Here is a 25,345-nt window from a genome sequence, read left to right on the forward strand (position 1 = left end):
TGGGTAGTGATTTAAAATGTTTAAAAAAATTACGGCTTCATCTAAACAATGCCCATTCTTTCAGATACACTGTAAACTGGCTTGGAAATCAACTTTCATAAAGTTTACCATCTGTCAGCGCATAAAACTGCCAATTTCTTGGTTCTGTTTCTCAGAATTCAAAATAATTTCAATGGCTTTCTATGATTGACATCCTCCAAAACACAACTTTATAGGAGTCTTTTGAAGGCGATAGGTCGGGTGTTATTGGTAACCGCTGTAACCCCAACCGCAGCCCCATTGGATATTCCTCATACTACCTCATACCCAGGCGTCTCTTAGCGCTCATCAAGCGAAATGCCTGAGGAGGAAACTGTTCCTCATATGCAAACACTCTCACCCTCTTTTTCAGACCAACACAGTTCAAAAGACTCACCCTTTGGGGTGACACATCAAATGATATAGGTAATATAAAGCAGTGCTTTAATTTGTTTTCAAGTGTTTGGAAACCAATGCAGTAGGAAGTGGAAGTGTATTGAAACTTGTGTGCAGGGAACAACAACTTTTACAGAGAGAACAAAGAAGAGAAGAACAAGACTTGACCTATATTAGGCCAGTAATTCTCATTTAATAATGGTCATGTAGCTGGCAATGATATTGTGCCACCAAGTTATGCACAGAAGAAAGACCATCATTTTCTTTTTCATATTCGTGTAGGCAACTCAAGTAGTTGCAAAAAGGAAGCCTGAAAATATTCAGGACTTCCAATAGAAAACAAAGAAGCTGCAGAGCATGAGGTGGGAATAAGCCACTAGAGACATGGAGTACACTAAGAGTTTCCAATTAAATAACAGTTAAAATCAGTGATCAGCCCACCACTAATCAAGCAGTTGGAACAGATGTATTGATTAGTCTATTCCTTTTCAAAGACAAATGCCTCAGGCCAGATGTTCTGATTCAGGTAACTGTCACATTTTAATAAAATAAGAACATTGAGATAGGTTCCAGAGGTGAGAGAAACAATAATTAAAATAAATTGAACTGACATCAAGAGTAGAGCAACTGATTTTTATTTGCTATACTTAGCTACACATTCTACCTAACATATTCTCTTCTTGATTTTTATTTTTACAAAATGTAATTTCCAAAGCACACTTCATTTACATGTCAGAATTGCAAACACCAATATTTCAACTGACACTGCAAGTTGAAGTACTCCAAATAACAAATCTCTTTGCCTTTCTGTAATTTTCCTAATTTTGCTAGACAACATATATACAGCATGAAGTAGGTTGCCATCCACTCAGAAGTGGAATCCTCCTACTGGTACTTGCTGTGGCGTACCAAACTGAAAGCCTTTGTTAGTGGCTTGTGGAGCAATTTCCTCATCAGAATCCTGAAACAAAATTAACAGCAACACATTGTAAGTAAGCCACACATTTGAGGTTTGAGGGTCTTGTGTTTCAAAACAGCGAAGGTATAATTCTGTTAAGGCTAAGAATTTTAAAGAAGTTTATGGAGGTACTGAATACTGATAATCATGATGATAAATTTCAGAGACCCTCACTGGGGGTGGGGGTGGTCAGATATTCCAACCACTGGGGAGTCATGGTGAGATGAATCATTTTCAACTGGTGCAAATGAGATGTTCCACATGTACTCTTCTTTCAATTCTCAAAATTATCTCATTTAATCACCCTTGTGAAATAATCGTACTGAGTAGTATCTAACAGATACAAATGCCCCAGCAATAAAATAGCAGCATTTAGTAGAGAGGAGCTTTAGTACCTTTGAACCTCAAAACAGAAATTGGTTTATTGTTGTCTATCCAGTGTCAGGTTTGATTTTCAAACTGTTTCTTCTTGTAATGTATCAAACAAGAAACACAGTGTTTCATCACATATCAAACACCAAGAAGAGAGTTGAAAATACGACACGCACAGAGTATTTTTGACAAACCTCGGGCTTTTAATATGGTGATGAAACACCGAGTGTGTTTGATATAACTTTTCAAACAAACTGATTTTGAAGGGGAAATGAAGGATGCAAAAACGAGGAGTTTTTCGTCAGACATCTAAACACATCACAGTGTATAATTTCCTTTGTCTTTGGCATATTTTGAATTATTTGAGTTTGAGAAGGGAAAATAAAACACTATGTTGCAGTATGTTATAAACATGCACTATTTTTCAGTTCCAGAGAAAAAGTTTCCCGTTGAAGGTACTAAGTCTGTAAAAAAGAACCCTCACCATGAGGTTTGAACTTGTGACAAGAGTCAGCCCTAGTATGGCACCCTTCCAAAGTTAACTGGTCAATAGTTATTTCATTTGTAACCTGTTTATCACTAGTTTAATAGCATCTGATACACACTATTGTGAACATACCTGATCCTCAGAAAAATATCTGTCAATTATTGCCAAAGCTCTATTATACACCTCAGTGTTCTCATGGGTTTGCAACTTTTCAATGTGATCTAATCCTGAGAAATGATAGCAAACAAGATAAAGTTAGGCTTGACCAATATGGTGCCATCAAAATAAGCAGCTACCAAGTATCTATCAATAAAATTGTCTACAGAGAATGAAATAAAATGGAAAGTGGCTTGTTTTCTTTTTCTTTTTCTGTTTGCGACATTGCCTTGGTACAAAGAAAGCAACAGGAATTGTTATTACTAAGTCTGGAAACCATACTTTTTCTATTTTAACAAACAATTTCTGAGACATTGAGAATGATGTATCATTAACTGAGTGGCACTTGTAAGAAAACTCAGAAAAAGGAAATTTTATCTGAGTGCTCCTATCAGAAGTCGAACTTAAGACCTTCCGATTACTAGTTCAGATGCTCTGCCACTGAGCTACAGGAGACTCGTGAGAGCTAAGGCCATTAAACTAGGTTTATGCTGCATACTGCTAGGATTTGGATATCAATGTGTGGCATAGGCGCAGTGGAATAGTGGAGACATAACTTGCTAAACCAGGTGAGAAACGACGTAGAAACTAAACCTGCTTTCATTCACTGGCCTTAGTCCTTGAAGATAATACAGTAAAAAGCCTTCTGAACTAGAGTTACCAATGCAACTTGTCTGAGACTTCAAAGCCAAGTCTCTTCCTTCACTCACTCACTACCATGTTGTGGTGACTTTGCAAGGCAATAGCTTTTACTGTAAGTCACAAAGCAAATGCCATGTGCACATAAAAAAAAATGAAAATCACCAGTCACCTGAGGCCCAAAATAACGTGTCTATTTTCAGTTTTGAGCAATGCAAATATGTGCTAAATCTACTAAAAGAAAGTCTCCTTTCATTTCAGAGGCACTAAGATTCTTCTCATAATTTTAAAATCATTTCATGTCTCTTAGCAGAGCTTCAGCATCAAATGACTTTGCAATTTTATCAAGACTTACCATCATGCTCTTCCATTTGTTTGCAGACTTTTTCCATCAATGGAGTATTACCCTTGCTGATACTCTGGTGGCATAATAGTAAAATACAGACCATAAATAACATGCTAAGTTATTTAATTACAGCCAAGTGCAAGGGTCCAGATTAGGAATCTTGCAGTGGTCAGAAGACTCTGACCACTTAGACTTAGCAAGTCATGTCACCTGAAAACCAACCAATAGTGTGCCTTCCTACATCAGACCCTGGACAGTGCTCATCCACATTTCGAATACCACACAGAACCTGTCCAGGGTATGATCATGACCTTGCAAACATGACAATGTTTGTATATCTGAGGCAAAATAAACCAACCTGGTGAACAAGATTATATGTGCTTGATCAAAAAGATTTAATCATTTTTAACCCAAGATTTGAACAGTCCAGATAAAACAAATCTGGACAGCTTTTTAAAACCAAATTGGCAGACCTTCTGGAGTCGTTTACATTTTAATAATTATTACTTGTAATGCCTCTCTTTTAAAATCCTTTCAACAAAACAGTTGCAGCAAAACTAGGGGAGGGGCTCTGCCAAGTGTTGCAAATTGCTAGCAAGCTAGGAATCTGAAATGAACAATGTCTTGTGGTTCAACTTACCGAAAGAATATGGTTAAATCCATCCAGAAGAACAAGAACAGTCTACGAAACAAATTACATGGTCCTTGATCAGTAGGCCCATAGGGACCAAGCTATGGCCATGTATTTCAATGTTACGGCTGAAAATAGCACAGCAACTGTTGTTCAAAACACTATTGAGAACCCTGAAATGTAGCTACAGGGAGCACAACATTAATTTTGTTGTCCTAAATGTCCACATTCAGGAGAGATGTCCATCCCTACCCACTTGTTCTATGTCTGAAATTGCAACATGACAGGTTTTATAATTATTATGAAAGGTGTTCATCACGTAAGACTTCACCCTAACAACATCAACAGGGATAACAGAATTTAATTCCAGAAGTGTGGATGCCCACAATCAAACAACACAACAGCCGATTGGTACCAAGGTCAACTGCCGAGGGAACAAATTATTAATTTCCAGTCTGAACGACAAGGATTGAAATCCTCCAATCAACAACAGCCTAAGAGAGGATCAAAATGCACCATTCGACACAAACCAAGGTGCTATTATACTGTTACGCAATCAGTTGACACCATCATCTGATGAAGACCAGCAGTATAGCGGTCAAAACATCACGAATCCACATCTATGTGACTCAATTGTGAGACAAACGATTAAACTCAACTAACATGACAGGTTTTGAAATTCACGTAAACAGTAGATATGCATGTCCCTGGCTCTACAAGGGATGACTGAATTCCATCAAGACCAGGAACATTTAGGGAACAAGCACAAGTACCTTTGTATCCTTGGCTTCTAACAGCTTGCACATTGGCTCAATGACACCACAATCAACAAGGAAGTTGATCTATTAATAAAACAGTAAAAACAAATGACAGCTAGGAAAATTTTTTGCTCAGAACTTCTCACTTTTGTTGAACTTAGAAACAAAAAGCATTGAAACTTAAGTTCTTCTAAAATGAAAATTATAATGTTAATTATTATAATCAAAATTATAATAATGTTAATCATTATAATCAAATACATGTACAAATGCACATTAGCAACTGACAACAACATTATTGTACCTTTGCTTAAAAGAATACACTGGTCAACATGAAATGAAACCAAGGTAAAGGATTCCTAAAATAACTACCTCTAAATGAACTAGGAGGCCAGAACTACATGGAGATATTTTGAATTGCAAGGTCAGAAACACGCCTAAATTTTAAATTATAAGGTCCGAAAGACACAATCATAATACACAACCATTGAAAAAATAGTTTTTAGTTTGCTGATACGTACTCGCAATCAAAGTAAATGTGCAGTACCAGAAAATATGCATACTCAGGACTCCTTCTGAAGGTTTTTTTGTTTTGCAACCACCTCCCCCCCCCCCCCCCCCCCTTATCCCAGGAAATTCTAGTTTGGCTTCATACTTTGCTTCTAAAATTTTGACTTTTAAGACCCCCCCTCCCCCTAGGAATTTCCAATGACCTTCCATAAGGTGCGTATGTATTTTTTTTCTGGAACTGCACAATGCACCTTCAGTTGGTTTCTTTAAAAATAGAGAACAGATTAAGGATGATGGCCATAAAAAAATAATTGATAATTAAAACTTCACACAAACCTTTCTTATCAAAAGTAATATGTCTGAATTCTTCTGAAATTACATTGGCAACATGAGGAGATTTCCCATGATGGTTTACGAATCTTTTAACAGTTAATAATAGTCTATTAAGTTTTTATCAGATGAATAATGCAACTGAGATGTACCAGTGATGATATGAAAAGTCCATAAATTTCAACCAGAGTTAATGAGGTTCAAAGTTAGCCAAATACCAATGTATTTAAACAAAAATGTTTTCCTCGCTCTTTTGCCTCCAAATTTGCCAATAGAGTCATGCAGACTGAAACTGTTCCACTGAGTGAAATTATAATTATAATTTATAATAAAAAGCAATACCTGATCTGTTGTGCTGCCTGATGTAAAGTTTGTCACCGCCCACACAGCTTCTTTCTGGCTTCTAAAGTCTGCCCGAGCACCACCCTGAGGTGTCAAGAAACAAAGGTACAAATAATACCAAGTGATGAGGCAGTACAATTGAATTAGCTTTATACTTATTTAAAAGTGTCACCGGGATTTAGACCTTTAAATTGTTGGTGAAAATAGTGCAAAATAGCTTTAATTAGTCGCAGAATGAATTCTAGTTAACACCAAGGGAAAGAAAGCAACTGAATTATTGAAAGAAACAACTCATGATCTATTCTGGCGCATTTTGGAAACAAAAATATGAGAACTTAGCCAAAGGCTAATCCATTCCAGCTCAGTCCATCATCTATTGCGCCAGAGACAATCAGGAAGTTTTAGTACACTGGAGTGGTAATTTACAGCAAAACTGGATAATTATTTTTAAGCTTCAGTTAATACTAAAATGTTTTGGGGATTTTGAAATGTCTGTGGCACTTCCCCAGCCTTTAATTCTTTGTGAACGAAATAAGTGAATATTAAATAATTAAAACATCATACTTACAATTAAACATAGTACAGACATACGATGGCTACTGGATTGCAAAATCAAATTGCTAAGCTTGCATGCTCACCTTTAGAACATTTATAATCAACGGCACCAAGCCAGCATTGATCACAGCCTGTAAAAGGAAACAAAACAAACAGGCAGGCTATGTATGGAATGATCTAAACTGTACCAGAGAGTCAAGGCAATCCTATGGATACTTAGTTTTGGAAAAATCATGAGTTCAATGAAAATTCCCCTCACGTTTTGGGGGCTTTGGATGCCCAAATTTCAGTTTCTGCTTAAATGCTTGCCGATCAGAGGACAAAAACTTGAAACAATTTAAACTGTACTGGTGCAAACAGCTGACAGTACATAATGACATACAATCCAAACATCCAGCAGGGTGAACATACCACAAGGTATGAATAATTTTGTAAATGGTAAGGATCCAACACTGCTGCAGAAGGAACAAAATTTGCATGGATAGGTAGATGTGTAGTCTAACCTGAGATGGCTATACAGCAATGGTCATGTTACTTAATAACATGTTAAAGTAAAACAGTTGATCACAGATTTTCTCACTCCTCCAAATGGGATGCTAGCTGTCTCAACACCATGTGATTTTCATAAACTAACTACCGGTAACCCTTATGATTCAATCAAATTGCAATTCAGTTTATGGTCATATCATTTTATCTATTCATTTATTTATTTATTTATTTATTATTATTTTTTTGTCTATTATTAAAAGAGCATTATTTTCTAACCTGAAAACCTGGCTCTTGGGTTAATTACTCAGTGAACATGATTACAAACTGGGAAATGTTACAAACACTTGACCATAATAGACAAAAATAACTTGTTTTACAGACAGTTGAGCAACTACCAGAAATGTGACTTGAATCCTCGTACAGTATGTTTATATAGTTCGACAGTGATCAAGGCCTAAGGCAATTGGAAAGGCCGTAACATAGAAAGCTAGACATTACAAGATAAGAATTCAGACATGAATCAAACCACTTAGCAAGCATGAAATATACTGCAACAAGACAGTTGCGAAATGTTACAATGGATCCTAACAATTCAAGCGACAACAAAGAGATAAAGATAAAGATACAACAGTCGACTGATACATTACAGTAACAGTTAAAGCCCACAGGGTATTGAGTGTCACGCTCCATTAACTGCCTTTTACAATTGTGCTGTAAAACTATCTTTATTTTAATAACTTCACTATAATAACAGATTACTTAATATTAATGACAACCTCTGGCTCCTGGTCCCAGACAGCATGCATTAATGGTTTACATGTCTTGGTGAGTAACTTTGTACCTGGATTTGCTCTTTAGGGCCTGCTGTGATATTTGATATTGCCCATGCTGCCTCCTAAGGGTAAAACAAACAATTGAAAATGGTTTGTGGTTACACCTGCTAATCATCATCTACTTACATGACTTAAAACACAGAAAAATGTGTAGCAACAAAGTACATGCTTGCAAAACTTGTGACAATAAAGTAATGCACATTAATTCTTTTAATTACCTTGACAATGCTGGCTTTACTGTGTGTAAGAAGGTTTTTGAAGTACAACAGTGCATTGCATTCTATCACCAACTTAAATGAACAGAAAATAAGAACCACATTAAAAGGATAGGACAAAAACTGCATTATCAGTCCGTGTATTTCTAACCTGGAGCCAAATGAATATGGCATGCTAGCTAGACATTACTGGAACACACACTATTAATTAAATATTAATATTTAGCAAGTATGCAAGAAACAGAATTAAATAATACTAGTCAAGAGTAAACTCTGGTTTCCAGGTGAATGAATTACCACAACAATCAGTGGTGCAACTACAGTATGAACAGGCCGTTCAAGGTATTGTCAGTTGTGTTGGTATAGAAATCTGAGATCATTGGTTGAGAGAAGGGAAGCGTTAGCAAAGTGATCAGTGGTATATGTATCAAGTGCAAGATACGAATTAAAACTCAGGTAATGAATTTGAAAATGTACATTTGTAAAATATCGATAAGTACAAAAATGAAATTCACTATGTCTTAAATGCAGCCATAAAATTCTTATGCTTCAGCTTACTTGTGTCTGTTCATCAGTGCCTGTGACAATGTTTCCTATAGCTCGTAATGTGGGTGTCTAAAAACGCCAGGAAATACAAAGAGTTACAAACAGTGACATAACATTAGGTATTTGGAGTATAGTTTGAAATATCATCACCATCATCTTTCCTCTCTGCCCGATGGGAGGCGTACATTAGGACATCAGTCTCTTTCTTGTGGGAGCTTCAAAAAAGTTCTTATTTGTTGAAAACATTTGGGTTTCCCATTTATTATTATTAATAATAACTTTTATCATTATTTTATATATTTTCTTTTTGGCCTTAGTAACCACATTTTACTCTTTTAAACAATATTATGAAATTTTGGTAAAATTATCGCAGAATGGCAGAAATTGAATCTAAATGACCAGGTTCAGACCATGTTTGAAAATCTTTGAAAGAAAAGTTACTGTAACAGATGTATTTGCTAAAACATTCCAGAAAATGGAAAAGGGGAAATCTTGAAACTTTTCTGGTGGTTTTCAGTGTTTCTTAATTTGGCATAATTACTTGCAACACTTCTGGAATTAGTAAAGGGGCATCTTACTTGATAACAGTTCTAAGTAACAAATTAAAGTAATATTATTTTGCAATTATGGATTTTGTGATTATCTTAATTACTTGTGGGATTATATTTCAGTCTCAACCAACAAAAAGAATTGCACACATAACAAGTATGTTTAAGAGAAGATCATCACTAACAACAGTTAATGTACCCCTCATACCTACTGATTTTCATACAAATCAGCCTCAAAAGCTCTTACCACAACATTGACTTCAGGATGGCCCAACAAGTTCACCAATGAGGGAAGAATTCCTGAATCAATAACAAGCTAAAACAACAGCAAATTTATTCATTAATCCCAGTTACTTGCCTGTCAGGTAAATATAAAACAGGCTCTGAACATGAGATGCTAGAGCAATACAAGACCTCCATTCATGAGCCACATAATAATTATTGATACAATAATTGTATCAATAATTATTATGTGGCTCATGAATGGAGGTCTTGTCTTGTACTATTAATAATAATTATTATTAATAGTCATTTCTTAGCTTTTTTAAAACACTAGAGGATCAAGTAACAACCAGAAATTAACTCCATAACTAAGTCAACAAACACTGGTCATTGCACTGGTGCTTGTCCAGGTAAAGGTGTGCGAGATATGCAATAAATTGTGCGGGCACATAAAATATTATTATACGGCAAACTGTTTTTAATCAAATATTAACTAATAGGACTTTTTTTTTTCTTTTAGGAGACAACAGTTTAAGGGGGATGAAATAAGAGGGGATTCATGAAAAAAGATTCAATGTTATAAAAAATGGAATTGCATTTCACATAGTAGTTCAGTTAACTAACCTGTATTCTGTCATTTGTTCCATCCGTCAAATATGATAAACCCCAACATGTATCAGAAAGAACCTATTAAAAAAAAACAATGGAGATTATTAATGAGAAATTGTTTTTTTCTTATAGCTCATGTATGTTACCTTCTGCTCTATTACATGTAACACAAAGACAGCTCTCGGATTTATAATTAATTCACAGGGATGATGCACTTGTCCCCAGTAGCTCAGCTATAAGGCTCGCCTTAAATTATCATCATGATCATCATTATTATTATTATTATTTTATTAGTACTTACCTCCTTATCTTGATGATTGATCAAATGTGCTAGGGCAGGCAGGATCTGAAAAAAATCTCATGTTAAGAAGAACACTGTATACTGTATCTTCTTTTTTATAAGTACAGTCAAAGCTCTCCTTGCGACCGCTCTCTCAGGTGACCAGCTGTAGTTATGAATGACACTACGAAACCCTATCTTAACTTTCACCCAAACTTCTCTAATATTATTGAAAGCTCCCGCAAGTGACCATGACTACTTTTGGGAATTACTAAGAGGTTTTTGGCTTTGTTTGAAAGCTCTTTTAAGTGACCGACTCAAAGAGTTTGATGTACGGTACGTAGAATTCAACACCAATGAATAGTTGACACTTCTCAATCTCAAACAATCATCTATTAGAAAAAAAGTCAAGAGTCATGTGAAACTCTGACGTCTAATTTGCATTTATATACAGTTCAAACTGGTATACTGCAATCAGACACATTTTTCTAGTACATTCTTTGAAAGCTGTTGTGCAGTACTACACAAATACATAAGACATTGTAATCATCTGAAAAAAAAAATGTTTGGAAGGTTTTAATCAGTAGACACGTGACATGTAAGTTCGCCAGCTGTGCCTGTAATAAAACTCCCATAAGCAACCAGACACAGACCAGACTATTGTTTCAGTGATTGGTCGCTTGGGAGAGCTTATTCTCTTAAGTGACCAGCTCTAGTAACAACCACTTTTTCAAATTGCTGACAGAGGTGGTTGCTTACAAGAGCTTTGCCTGCATTAAAGAAGCTCATTGACAGAAAATAACAATTTTCCAAATCCACTGAATCAATGTATTTCCACTGCACCTGTATGACAGCATCCTTCTCAGGGGGTGGATTCTTGTTACGACACAGGTTAGACAGTGTCCATGTCACATTACGAAGAAACTGAACCTGAAGCAAATAATTATTCTGATTGGTCGAATGTTGTGTTGCTATTTAAAATATATGATTGAATATGTCATCACCAAAAATATCCCTTCCCAATAGAAGGCCATAATAAATTTCAAGAGGGAGGAGGGCCCGGTACCAGAAACCTAAATTTTTAAACAAAGTACGAAGCTGAATTGGACTTTCCAGACGGGGAGGGGGGTCCAAACCAAACTTCAGACTTTCCCTGAAAGGTGCAAGGATATTTTCTGGAACAACACATTATAAGGTGTCCAATATATTTCTTATGTGTGATTGTGCCCTCGTCAACTATCACTTGCTGAAGTATAGAGGGCCAATAATTTGATTATTTAATTTAATTGTCACTAAAATGAAAAGTTTTACTTCATTTTAGTGTTTTTAAGTCAAGCAACTACTTGCTACTCTACCAACCATCAGAAAACAGACAGTGGGCAGCATAAGTCTACGGCAGATTTACACCAATCTCATTTGGCAGTTTATTAATTTGAGTAATCATGAAAGAGATCATGACCTCATAGACTATGGGGGAAGGCAGTGGGGGAAGGTTACTTCAAACAGCCTGCTATACAATGTATGTACTTACATTCATGCCTGTCTGTATCAATCCAAGTAAAGGTAGCAAAGCACCACAGGCTATAACAAAATTTCTGAGCATTGGACCATCACCTAGCACACAGGCAAAGGATATTATTTTAGCTCTTAACCAATAAAATGCATTAAAAGGGAAATAATAAAGTGATTTCTAAAAAAAGATACCTGCAATGTTCCCTAATGCCCACACAGCCTGCTCACGAACTTGATCATGCTGTGACTTCAACAGGTTAACAAACTTTGGCACAGCACCTTGAAAAAAAGCAAAGATACATGTAGAGGAAAACAAACTAAGAAAAATTCAAATTATATTTATAAACCAAAAAGAATGAACTGTTCTAGCAACAATAAAAAGGAACAAGGGACGTTTCACTCAAAAGGAGACTTTCCACATGAAATAACAAACTCAGACAATTCATCAGGGAAAATGATTAAAATATGATGAAACTTGAGGTTCAGAATTATTGCAGTCAACATTAAACCCTTATGGGGATGCAGTCTTCCACATGATGAGAGTTGGGATTACCAGATGAATTTAAGGTAGAGAAATTTCCTGAAAAAGTTTAAGATCTCCCACTCAGGCATTTTCAGTAATCCCGGTTGTGAAGTCAGAGTTGCAGGCTGTGTAGTGGTTTATAGGCCGCAAAGGACACCCTTTGTAATCAATAAATTAATAAAAATAAAACAAAAACGTTGAGGTGGCTGGTACATCAGAGGATGATGCCCAATACAATAAACATTAATGTCAAAAAAAAAAAAAATGAAAACTTGGCCAAGAAGCAAAGCTAATCAAGGGTAACTGTATTGTGAAATTTAAAGGACAGTTTTGTTATTCAATTCTACGCAATGTAAACCATACCTGCCTCCACAACAACCTTTGTTTCATCTGATGAGCCTGATGCAATATTTGTCAATACCCATGCAGCCTCAAACTGTATGGAAGGACTATTGAGTGACAATAAAACAGTATTATGAGATAACATTAAGAGTTGGGCATCATCAGCAGTTAAACAAATAAGCAAATAGTTAAAAAAAATCTTGTTCACAGCTACAGACTGTACATTGACACAAGAACTCACTTGTCTGATCGCTCTAACATGACAACAAACATCGGAACTAGTCCAGAACTGAAGAAAAAGGAATCAAAGTTCACAGTCAACATAAATATTTATCACTACGCACCAGTTACATTAATAATACTATAACTATTATTGGAAAGTGAAGTACATGTACACCAACAAACACACCATTGATGGTTATTACAGACTGCATTTCAGACCAACTGAAGCTATTGGTCTGGCATTTCATAATTTTTTCAATGTACTGAGTTACCAAGGACAGGCAGATCATGTATGAGTTACAGGGTGCTTCGAGCAATATGCCGCTGGGCTATTGACCAAGAATCTACCTCTAGCCCACCGATATATAGGTCGAGCATCCACCAATACATGTTGACCGTATTGACCATGATATCATCTGTAGATTATCAGTCAACCATTCGTAGGATATCGGTCAACTGTCAGTCCTGTATCAGTCGATAGTCGACCAAGAGTCAACCTCTAGCCCACTGATACTATCCACCTTCAATCAATGAACATCTAATGAACATCACTACTCGATCGACCCTCAACCGACAAGCGGTCGATATATAGGTCATTACTCGATCAACACTTATCCAGTGACGACTGACATGCCGCACGCACACAACTATTGACCATCCATTTGACAATCCACCAAAACATGATGTACATCATTGTAACCAAATTTTTCTACTGTGGTTTTTGATTGACAGTCAATGGTCTATATCGGTGGGCTGGCCGTCGACTCTCAGTCGATAGCCGAGTAGCATGTCAGTGGCTTGTTGGTTGGGTATCAATTGAGTAATGACAGACATACAGTATTGACCAATACATCGGTCAATATGTTGAACGAGGCACTTATAAGATACATGACCCAGGCAGGCCGTAAAATTTTGGCACATTTATTGAGGAGGTCAGATAAGAAAATGACTGCAGGTTGGAGTTTCTATTTGGGCTCAAACAAAAGTCGTCACCAACAATAATGTAATAAGATTAGTTGTGTGTGTGTGTGTGGGGGGGGGGCGGGGACGGGGAGTGAATGGGCGGGTAATATCATCACATACTGAGCCGCTAACAATGTTACAATAACTGAAGCTCACTCAATAAATTCTTTTATTGGAGGGTTTCTCTGCTTTGATAGCATCTTCCTGAAAGCAAACAAGTAAAACATGATTCTATTACGATCAACATCTCAAGAACAATCTACGGCCCTATATGTTCAAATGTTTGAGCTGTAAACTCTGGTTTACACATCTGTGATAAGCACAAGCATTCAAGCAAAAGCTCAGGAAGAAATAACATTTTCGTTTTCCATATTCTTGTATTTGTGAACAAAAATGAGATCAAGTTAATCAAACATCAGTACAAGTACTTAGCAGCATTGCACATTCATAAAATGTGCTGGCCAGTGCTTATTATAAACTAGATAGTGTTAACATAGTGGTGCTCATTTTTGTGAACCAAGCACGTTAAGTCACAAGTTCTTTGCTAATAATATTTATAATCACCTCGAAATCTGTACAGCTTCAAATATCAACTTGTCATCATTTGTCTTGAGATACTGCAAGAAATTACCAGTCAAAATAACATTAATTACATTGTACTTCATACATGTATAAACATATATATTTTAAATAAATATACAACTTTTAAGAGTATGGAAATAACCTATTATGTGACAGTACCTCATGGATCGTGGGAAGTGGTAGATGAGTTACATTCTGTCAAGAAAATAGCCATCACACAATGAGGATCTCAAAAAATACAAAGGCAGATCAGCCACACATAAAATTAAGCAAGAAAAACAATATTACCGGTTGCTGATTATTGTTCTCTCGCAGTGGGCTGACTTCTTCAACAGTGATGTTGCGCCTTTTCAGATGCTGGTCATCTCGTTTAGTCTGAATGTAAGGTATTTCAAGGTTGATAAACAACAAGCTGATAATTAATCATTATAATAAATACTGCACCAAAGACTTTCAATAGCATGCACCTGTGACTTCAAAAACCCAACCAATATTTTGAGTGTTTTACCACTGTCAATCAAAACTACATGTATGGCAATCATTGGCTGACCACAAAACTGCAGAAACTGACTTGTAAAGTGGATAAAAATCTGCCAATCACAGTGTTCGCATGTGAACTTTGGTCCCAGTTGAGCCAAACATCTATTTTTTTAAAAGGGTCTGTTACAATGATTGACAGCTGCAGTGAAAATCTTAATGGCAGGTTGAATTTTGAACTTCAGAGTTTTGATGTTACTAAAAGGCACAGCAGAACTACCTACATTACTGCAGTGAAAATATGGAAAAGAATACTTCCTTTTCACTACACGAATATCATTTTTCAAAAGCAACTATTCAAAGTTACTTTCCCTGCATAAACCTCCACTATGAGAACATGAAAAAGGTTTATTTACTTTTCGAAGCTCAAATGTGACATCAGTTCGCCTCCTTCGTAGCTCCTGCCAATAAAAAGAGAAACAGAGATTTTGATGTGTACATGCAAGCTTGTGAACTTTCTAAATTAAAAACTCGTTTTGCCTAAGTCATTAGACAATTTTTCTTGTGCAGTCACCAGATGGATTGATCAGGTCAGCAGAATTCAAATGCCACATGCACACCGGCTGAGCGGTTAAAACAACTCAGTAGGAGTGTAAAAGGGAAAAAATGCTTCAACTGGGAAGTACACGTAACTTTTTTGTGCAAAAGGCTACGTATCCATTCCTACTCAGTCTGTGTGCAGCATCTGTATTTTGCAGACAATCGTGCCGCCTTGCGATATTTTATCGTCGAGTGTCTGCAATATTAAATTGCTAACACAAAACAATGCAGAGGAATACGTAGGGCTAAATACTTTTATCCGGTACACAATGAGTGTTTTTGACACACTAAAATATATATATATACATATAAGCTATAAACTTACTAGATAAGATTCTATTCGGCGTTATGCAAAATGTGAGACAGACTCGTTCTCGATTCTATCCTTCGAATCACCTTCGAATGACAATGTTCCTTTTTTCTACGTAATGAGTAAGAGCATATTGAAACTAGAAAAGAGATCATCAGCTTCTAGCTGAATTCAAAGAGATTGTCGAGAATTAATTCTCTCTGAATGCCGGCATAAACGTGCTTTCATGATCCACCTGAAAGCCGTGAAAGAAGAGTGCTCTAGCTCCGTCTTTGTGCTCAAACTTACACTTGAATTCTTCCCCTTGTTCTTGAATGTACCTAAACGGTTCTCCGTCATGATTTTCCAGCTAGTTTAACGCCCAAACAATAAGGATTTTGAACACAGTAGCAGTTGATAGCTGTTCGCGGTCTCCAAACCCAAAATGCAGAGAAATGGAGCTCGGTGATCTTGTACTTTTGAAATTTGTACTTTACCCAAAACTCTGCTTCTCATTGGCTGAATTGTCACTGGCCAATCAAATTAATATTCACTCAACGAAACTGCTTTTTGATTGGTGTATCTAAAAATGACCAAACGATATTCTTCCGAGGTAGGGTGAGGAAAAAAAAAGGTGACCTACTTTAGCTATTGTCCTGTGTTTTCTTAGGAGAAATAGAATTTTGAACCTTTTTTTTTTCTCCAGCTGGTTAGTTAGAGGAAATGACTTTAAAAGAAGCGGGACTCTTGTTCCCATTTTCACGTCCCAGGTGGCGGAGAGACCCTCGGAACGAGGTTGGACGGGGGTAGGGGCAGACAAACTTCCACAGACAAACCCGGGTGGGGAGGGCACTACCCCATGAAAAATAATCACCCGGGGGGGAGGATTCTCATATGAAAGGGGAGGGGATGCTCGTCGTCTCGCTTAGGGGTGTAAATTTCGGATTTTGGTCTCACTTAGGGTGTTTTGGGCAAAACGCAATTATATTTGGCCGTGAAGGTCTCGTTTAGGTATGCACGCGAAAAGTTACTGTATTTTTAATTTGTCTGCCCTGTATTTTAATTGGTCTCTTTAAGGGGGTCAAAAAAGTTTGGGCCATGCCCAGATTGGTCCCCTTTCATATAAGAGTAACCCCCCCCCCCCCCCCCTGGGGAATAATCATATAGCCCTGGTTATATTGATTGTAATCAATGATTGCTTTCCATTGATTGGTATCGTTCGGGAATATTCTATATTCTAGTTACTTATGAACTTACGATATGTAAACTACTCAGTAGCGGATCCAGACCTTCAGCTTAGTGGGGGAGGGGAGGGGGGGGGGTCCTTTGAAACGCTTGACTTGCTTCTCTTCATGAAACGAAAAATCTCGGCGCCTCGGCCCTGTGGGCTGGGGCTGGGACCCTTGATCAGCCACTGCTACTTTAATTTATCAGTCGTAGAAAAGGAAGAGTGAATGAGAGAGAATGAAGTGACAGTGAGGAGTGAAGGAAGAGAGAAGAGAGATTGAGAGAAAGAGATATCGAAGTAACAAGCTTTTTTTTCCGAGTTGCTTGTGAACCTTACTTTAAAAGGGAGGCTAAGTGTGAAGCTTTTCATATGAAAATTACTTTTGTTTGCATATGAATGGAAACTAATTTTCATAACAAAAACTTCGCTTTCATAATAAGGTTAAAAGCAACACGGAATAGGTTCACACTGACCTGCAGTAAGGACCAGTAAGTAGTCTGATTATCAGGCTTTTTGGACTTCCTCCTTCCTAAGAGGACCTCATTCAGTCCACTGTAAAGTGTAGGAGGGAAACATCAACAAGAAAAATAACTCTGTCCCGAAGACACATGTACCACATTGCATTACGTTTTCAGTTGAAACTTTTTTTTTTTCTGAAAAACACGTGATTCTAATTTTATAAGCAGGAGCCCATCGCTGATTATTAGTCATGGTCAGATGATGGTAATAGATGTACACGAACGGCCCTTACAAATAATCACAGAAATTTCAGCTCTTCCTTACTGTAAGCATGTCCCCAAATTGGGTGTGTCTCCATGTACAGGTCATTTTAGTGAGAAAAAGTTTACTTTTAGAACGGGAACTGTGAGCCTCTGGGCTTACCGAACCAGTTCCAGAAGCATTTGATTTCCTCGTTTTTGATTGGCCAGAAAATATTTTCTGGTCAATCGAAAGCGGGGAAATCAAATGCTTCTGAACTGGTTCGGTAAGAGTAAGAGTAATTGCCCAAGGGCTCTCCCTTTCTTACAGTAAACTTTAGCTTACGAAAATCCCTTCCACCCGACTAGCTGCCCCTCGGTCTCCGAGGATGTAGATCGTATACAACCCATAGATGCTGTAGAACCTATAGATCCTGGAGAACACATAGATCGTGTAGAACTCATAACCCAGCTACAATACCGTTACAGAGCTCTACCAGCTGAGCCATCAAATCCACTGGGAGTGGACCACCACCACCCACCAATAAATGAAAGGCTTTCTTATTGTACCAATTATTCAATAATGTAAAAAAAAGCTCAAGATTATAGGAGAGAACTCAAGGCCATGAGCAGTCTATAGCAGCATATGATGAAAATGCAGAGAAATAAATCATGAAAGACACAAATTATTTCCACTAAAAACTTTATTTTTTTGGCAATTGATTTCAGTGCTGAAACAAAGAACACATCGTCACGATTCATGTCTCCTCCTTGATGTTAGTTCCAGTGATCCACCTATACCTGTAGCTAAAATTATATGTTACAACTCAGATCTGACATACTCTTGTCTACTAGATAATAAAAAGTATGACCAAAAACTTACTATGACATCAAATAAAGTTTTGCATGTATCTATACTATCTTAACAATAGTTCAAACCTATAAGTCATAAATAATAATACAATAAATATAAATTTTATTTATAATATTCAACCTTTTCTATTGACTCTCTAAAGATACGTCTGTATATAGTCAACTAGAATTTATGATCATGCCATGCATAAATTAATTTTAAATTTCACTTTATGCAGAGAAAACAAGCTATGTAACAAAGATCTCATGTATTGCAGTTTTTCCAGTAGTTTTTAGGTGATGTGATAAGTTTCATCTTTTGGAACCAACATTATGTTAAACTACAGTACAGTACACCTACCAAGCTCTTTTTAAAGTGCCTATAACCCCAAAAACTTTTTGTAGCCCAAATAAATCTTTGTATTATACTAAGCAAAATGCCGCAAAAATTTTTGTTTTTTGTTAAAGCCTCCATTTTTTATGAGCCGTCAAAGTCGGCAAAAATTACACCCGTGAAAAACATTACCGGGCCGCAGAATCAACCAAAAGGGTCTCGGTCGAGTACATTTTGTGACGTCATTCCCGGAGATAGGTGACTCGCTTGGTCGCTCGTGAGCGTTGTTGTTGTGTAAAAATGCCAGAAACATGTGTTGCTTTTGGCTGTAGTAACGTTAGGGACAAGGACAAAGGTATAAAGCTTCATCCGATGCCTTGTTATGGAAGTGACGACCCACAGAAAAGAAAAAGGAGAAAGAAATGGGTCGATTGGATTCAATCCAAGCTAGCACATTGGCAGCCCAGCCAGTTCTCACATGTGTGCTCTGACCATTTCGTCTGTATCGCTGGATTGATCGCTTGCGTTTGATGAGCCCTCCACTTCTAATTCGTAATCTGCGATTTCAGAGACTTCTGAATCCGAACTGGAGTCAAAACAAATTTTGTTCGAGGCCATTATCAAATAAACGTAAGTGTTTTACCCAAGAAGGATGAATAAATTTTTTTTTTTTCGCCAATATGCAATGAGTGCGCGAGTGACCGCCGCTTAAGCTTGAGCAGTGATTAAGCGACGTGGTTCGGAATCTCCTGGAATGACGTCACTAGTGCCAGTCTCCCTCTGATGCGGCGGTGACACACGCCAACTCAACTTTGACGGCTCATAAAAAATCCAGGTTTTAACCAAAAACAAAAGTTTTTGTGGCATTTCGCTCAGTATGATATAAAAATTTATTTGGGTCAAAAAAACTTTTTGGGGTTATAGGCACTTTAAATGATTTTGATTTTCACACTTCTTCCCTTGAAACAATAACAACAGAATACAATATTTTACCAACACACAGTTCTTTTGTTGTTTGGTTGATGTTCACTTACTGTAGTTCTTATGTTTATTTATATTTTGTGGAGGTACTGGAAAATTAGTGGCTGTAATTTCCAACTAATCATTTCATTTTCATATGATTGAAAGGAAATAATAATTTCTTTGCTGTTTTGGTACCGTTTTTTTTTTAACGTGACAAAATGCCTATTACCAATACACTTACAATACATGAAGAAATGTTGGCATGCCCAAAAAACAAAATCTGTACTAAATTTAAAGTATTTTTGACAAAATAAAATTTATGACTTTCAACCAGCTTGCCGCCTATGACCTACAACACGCTATTTTCCAACCATAAAAAGAATGCATGCATTGTTTTTTCCCATTTGTGCTAAATACTAAAAGCACTCCAAATGCTCACACCAAAAATGAACAAGCTGAATACGTCAGTCATGAGTTTCTAACCCTTGCTGTTCAACAAAATAATGTTACATTGTAATGTTGACAGTCATGATGACCAGATATTACAGCAGACCTCACAAAAATTTCATTTTGAATTTACGTGTTGTCTATGAGAAACTCAAATGAGATAGACTAGCACACTGTACACGTGTCACCATGTGTTACACGATAGTCGGTTTTGTTTTGTTTGTTTGGTTTTTTGGCTTTTTTTTAAAAGATCCTGATACTAGCTGAGCAACATTCTAATAAATTATTCATCACCTCATCAGCTATAAATCCTGAATAACCACCAACCCCAAATACATTATTTAATGGTACAGCTGTACAATAACTATCTACAGTAGATTCATTTCCAAGACAGTAAACGTTTACAAATGTGCAATAATTTATTGTGCTACTGAGCATGGTTGAGCAACCAATGGTGTGACCTGAAAACAACAAAAAAAGAACAAGTTCGGTCAATGTTTCTGTTATTTTCAAAGGCACATATATCTTACTAAAAAAATATTGCAAGGGGCATTAATAATCTAGTGGTCTAAAAAAACAATTCTTGGGATACTAGTTTCATACCAAAAGACTAAAGGTGCTCTTTTTTTCAAACCCCAGCAAAACAATATAAAGACAGACATAATTCAACATATGAGTAACCATTGATCACAATTATGCATGCAACTCAGTTAAGCAGCTGCAAAAAGAAAGCCTGACCTCAGTGATGCTGGTGCAGTGCTCTTGAAGCACCTATCAAGCTGCCGGTATATAATTATATATATATATACTTCATTTCCAAACTGTATTATTTCAGCTTTAGTTATCCAGACTTAGATGAAGGGCTTTACTCCTCGCTGGGACTGTAGAGTTTTCGTTTGCAGCTTTGACTACAATTACTTGATTGGTGTGGTTTCAATTTTCACAATGTTTCAAAACTTTTTGACAAACGTGCCATATTATTTAACTACAGAAGTTACCTGAAAATATTTTAATAACTAAATATAGAGAAAATATGACTGTAAAAAATACCAGTATCTAGATCGCTAGATCTAGATAAATCAGAGATCAACTAGTGCTTACCATTCATGGTTATTAGTATCTGTGTGGATATAAATCCTTGAGAGCTTTTTTGGCTTCTTCTACACCATTATCCGCTGCCATTTTAAGAAGTGGTTCTACTTCACTACAAGTTAAAAATAGAAACAAAAGAATGTTCTCAGGCTAATTGTTCAACTTTTTTATGAGACACAGGCCAAGTGCGTAGACAGCAAATTTTCTAATATTAATTATTGCTGTTAAACATGGAATAACTTTCATTTAAACTTTCTGATTTGGCAGCCTAATAATTTTCACCTGTTACTTAAATTCAGAGGGTCTCTTTCTTTCTTATGGTTGTTAAGATGCTGTGTCAATACAATAATTTATTGTATATCATAACCACTCTTCCTAGCACAGGGTGTTAAATTGCAATATGGTATCACAACATTTATAAGACCAGAAGCTTGCACCAAAATACACAGCCTCTGAATCTGCAAAGGTCATCACTTAAAACAGTATGATGAGTGCAGAAGGACACTGTCAGCCTTTATACAATTATTTACAGAGCACATCAGTGAACATCATAAATACCAAGGCTATTTCTTGTCGGCTGCTTGATAGCTGTTCACTGATGGAGCATGATGCAGTGGTGATGTGATTGACTAACTAGAACAAATGACCTGGACAATGCTGGTACAGGTGTACATATTGAGCCTGGTCTCTGCCACCATGATTTTTGTCAGACAAAAAACTTAAATGCTCCAGGCACTGGCAAACCAGGGGCCCGGTTGTTCAAAAGCCGATTAACGTTAATCCACGATTAAAAGTTAACCAAGGTTTTCTGCCCGCTTGTTAAAATTGTTTTTTCACTTTAATGCTAAGCTGGTGGTAAAGAAAAGTCAACGTCAAAACTGAGGGACAAAAATCTTTTTGAAAAATCTTTATTGTTGTGTAATTAATCTCAAACCAAAGTTGTTGTTAATCCAGGATTAGCTTAATCAGGCTTTGAACAACTGGGCCCTGTACGGAAAAATAACAGAATGCTAGAGGTACTGTAGTTCATCCCATCCACAGAGGGGTGGAATAATACATCAGCCAATGGTACTAGTTTAGAGAATTTATTTAGGCTTCTGTACACGTCAGCAACTTTCACTTCTTGTAGATCCAACAAAATGATTGATACTTACTGTTCCTCTACATCAGTGTCATAGCCCTGTAAATGTCCAGCAACAAGGTTGTAAGCTCCGTGTCCATGTCCATTCTTGGCTGCTTCCCTAGTCATAAACATAAAAAAGAAGAGTGCAAATCAAAAACAGCAAAGTTTAAATTCTGGAAACTGCTTTGAATGTAATTTACTTATAAAAATGAATATTTAAACAATCAAACTTGAGTGAATTTTGACAATAGTGGATATCCAATCCATGATAACATTACATAAGATGTTATGACTATCAATGATCTGACGGCATAAGTAACAAATACCAACCTGAACCAGTAAAATGCCATTTTTTCATTCTTGTCTGTTCCATGTCCTGAAAAATAAAATGTTAAAGCAAATTTTGAACCAAGAAGCCATACATGCAACCTTTCATTCACATGAGTGTATGTATTTTCATTTGTTTTCACAGTCCATGCCATAAATGATTGAAACTGCTTCTTTCTCTAGTGACTTCTGTCAAACAAAGTTATATCACTGTTTCATAAAACCTGTTTTTATTTAAGTAATAAATTATAGAAGTTCTGTTATCAGATCATTTATTTGTAACTCCTATAGTGGTAGCCAGGAAGCCTAGCCAGATAAACAATCTGTTTTCAAATTAAAAACAATTCAAAATGAGATACATGTGGAAGGTGCCCAAGTTACTAGCTACGCTGGGCTCAATAAAATAGTAATCTGGACTATATAACAGCTTCTGAAAATAAAATAATTTGAGGCCAAAAATTTATTTGCTAAGTCAGTCCTATGTGATTACCCAGGGTGTCTAATCAAACAAAATCAAACTGAATTCAAACTCAAGCAAACAATTTGCATTTGACTGAGTATAGCATTATTGAACATTTAATTTTGTGTGAGTTTGATTCTCAAACCAATTGAACTAAATTGAATGCAATGGAATGGAAACTGACACCTTAAATGAAGTATAATACAGAGGAATAATCATCATCAACCTTTACTACAGGGAATGAAGAGAAAGATGCCAAAAAATACAAAAGATACATGTCAATGTAAGCAGGTGTAAAATGTGGTCATACACAACAAAACTTATTGTATATTGCTGTTTCACATTTATATATCCAGGTTTATAGCAGTCAAGAAGTAGCAGGTAACTATTAGTAGTGACTGAAGTGGTAAGGAAATCGCTTCTGTTCTAAGAGCGTGAGTATCACCATCAAACTCAGTTATTAGGAATAGCTGCACCATTTCACTAGCTACAACACAGACTGTGGTGTTCAACAATGTGAATAATGATGATGAGCATTGAAAATGCTGTGTCCAATTGAGTTTTCAAACCCTTTAACTGAAGATCCACCAGGAGTGACATAGACAGGACGAAACAATTGACTTCATTCAACTAAAAAGTTTTTGTTGTGAGTTTGATTATGTTCCATTACCAGATCCGATTGAATTTATATTGATGTACAACTGATTTTACCTTAGCAAACATTTGATTAGAGATGTCCGGCTGAAGATTGGAAGGTAAGGTAGTAGAAGTGTGGATAAAAATGCTAAGGGTCCAAAAGTAAATTCAAATTCATATACAAAATATCCAGTCGACAAAAAAAAATTGGATTTTTAAATGAGTTAAACAAGATGTGGACCTGCTACCCCCCCCCCCACCCCCACCTCCTCCATCTTGGAAAACAATTATCGCAGTCCCCCTACTCCCCCACCCCCCCCCCCCCCCCATCTCCAAACAAAACAAAGGGAAAAATTCTTGACAAATTCAATTTTATTTGTCCAAATTCGGACATGTTGTAATTGCAAGGAACAAGGTTTCTCACCATTGAGGTATTTATGGGCAACATGATGCTGTGCATGACTAACTCCAACGTTGGCATACGCATTTATGACGTGGAAATGAAGATGGTCCATGTAGTAATACATGTAGAGGAAAAACAGCAGTACCCCAACGACAACACAAACCTGCAGTGCAGAAACATTCACGATCAACACCTGACTACTTTAGCGTGTTAGATTTAAGAGCGGCTCCACTGCAAACGGGGAACACGACCGAATAAAATGGAAAACAGGATCTCCCATATGTAACCTTACAGACTCCAAGCACTTTGCATTTTTATTTTGGTGGGAAACAGAACGATACGAAGACACAATATAATTCATTCTTATGGTTTAAGGGTAAAATAAAGACGTTTTCGCCCTTAAATAACGTAATACACTCTCTCTTTTACCACGAAAGTCACGATACAAGGTCGATCATTGCGTATTCGATAAGCTTACAGTACCTCTATTGTTGTGACCCACCAAGGATCGGGCTTTTTTCGCCTCGCTACGTAAACTTTAGGTCCATAAGGAAGGTTTGGGTCATAATCAGCTCCTCCAGGAGCCCAAGATGGGACTTCCTTGCTTCTTTTTCGGACCTCTTCGTCTTTTCTCTCCGCCATTAGGTCAACCACAGTATGCATGTTTGAGTATGGAAGAAACTCTCGACAGAACTGCTGAGATCGATGTCGCAAATCTATCGAGCTCTATGATTGGTTTATGTTTAGTATTAACCAATAAAAAGGCTTTTTATATCAACCAAACACAGGGATGCTTTGCGGACAAGCAGGTGCATTACCTGCAAAACTCAGTGAATTGAGCCGAAGAGAGAGAAAAATAGAGACAATAAGAAAATCTTTTTTTCTCTCCGGAATCTCCATTTAGAACGACCGTTTGTGTCTGTTTGTTTCTCGGAACCTGATAAAATAGTTGAAATTGGTGGCTGTTAATAATGAATGCGAATGTTTCCATGTAGCTTTGACAAGTCATCATTTATGCATTAGCTTTCGTCT

The 25,345-nt window shown here is 36.8% G+C and overlaps 2 protein-coding genes across 2 annotated transcripts; both read right to left on the reverse strand.

Moving 5' to 3' along the window:
* Positions 1 to 1,033: 1,033 nt before the first annotated feature.
* Positions 1,034 to 16,228, reverse strand: LOC146460937 (importin subunit alpha-1-like). The gene is made up of 24 exons (XM_085087593.1): positions 16,060 to 16,228; positions 15,278 to 15,322; positions 14,673 to 14,759; positions 14,544 to 14,579; positions 14,367 to 14,419; positions 13,959 to 14,006; positions 12,859 to 12,906; positions 12,639 to 12,724; positions 11,945 to 12,031; positions 11,772 to 11,854; positions 11,084 to 11,170; positions 10,262 to 10,306; positions 9,976 to 10,038; positions 9,377 to 9,445; positions 8,594 to 8,650; positions 8,039 to 8,110; positions 7,829 to 7,882; positions 6,582 to 6,629; positions 5,944 to 6,027; positions 4,777 to 4,845; positions 4,013 to 4,054; positions 3,382 to 3,445; positions 2,364 to 2,458; positions 1,034 to 1,375 (listed from the first exon to the last, which is right to left on the reverse strand). The coding sequence occupies exons 1-24, from the start codon at positions 16,108 to 16,110 to the stop codon at positions 1,283 to 1,285; spliced, it is 1,566 nt and encodes a 521-aa protein (XP_084943719.1). The 5' UTR covers positions 16,111 to 16,228; the 3' UTR covers positions 1,034 to 1,282.
* Positions 16,229 to 18,362: 2,134 nt separating this feature from the next.
* LOC146460938 (uncharacterized) lies at positions 18,363 to 25,022 on the reverse strand. The gene is made up of 6 exons (XM_085087680.1): positions 24,797 to 25,022; positions 24,335 to 24,476; positions 22,818 to 22,863; positions 22,519 to 22,605; positions 21,374 to 21,476; positions 18,363 to 20,733 (listed from the first exon to the last, which is right to left on the reverse strand). The coding sequence occupies exons 1-5, from the start codon at positions 24,974 to 24,976 to the stop codon at positions 21,386 to 21,388; spliced, it is 546 nt and encodes a 181-aa protein (XP_084943806.1). The 5' UTR covers positions 24,977 to 25,022; the 3' UTR covers positions 18,363 to 20,733; positions 21,374 to 21,385.
* Between the last annotated feature and the right edge of the window lie 323 nt (positions 25,023 to 25,345).

This window comes from Pavona decussata, unplaced genomic scaffold, assembly GCF_977016875.1.
Source record: "Pavona decussata unplaced genomic scaffold, jaPavDecu1.1 SCAFFOLD_207, whole genome shotgun sequence".
In the NCBI taxonomy this organism is placed as follows: domain Eukaryota; kingdom Metazoa; phylum Cnidaria; class Anthozoa; order Scleractinia; family Agariciidae; genus Pavona; species Pavona decussata.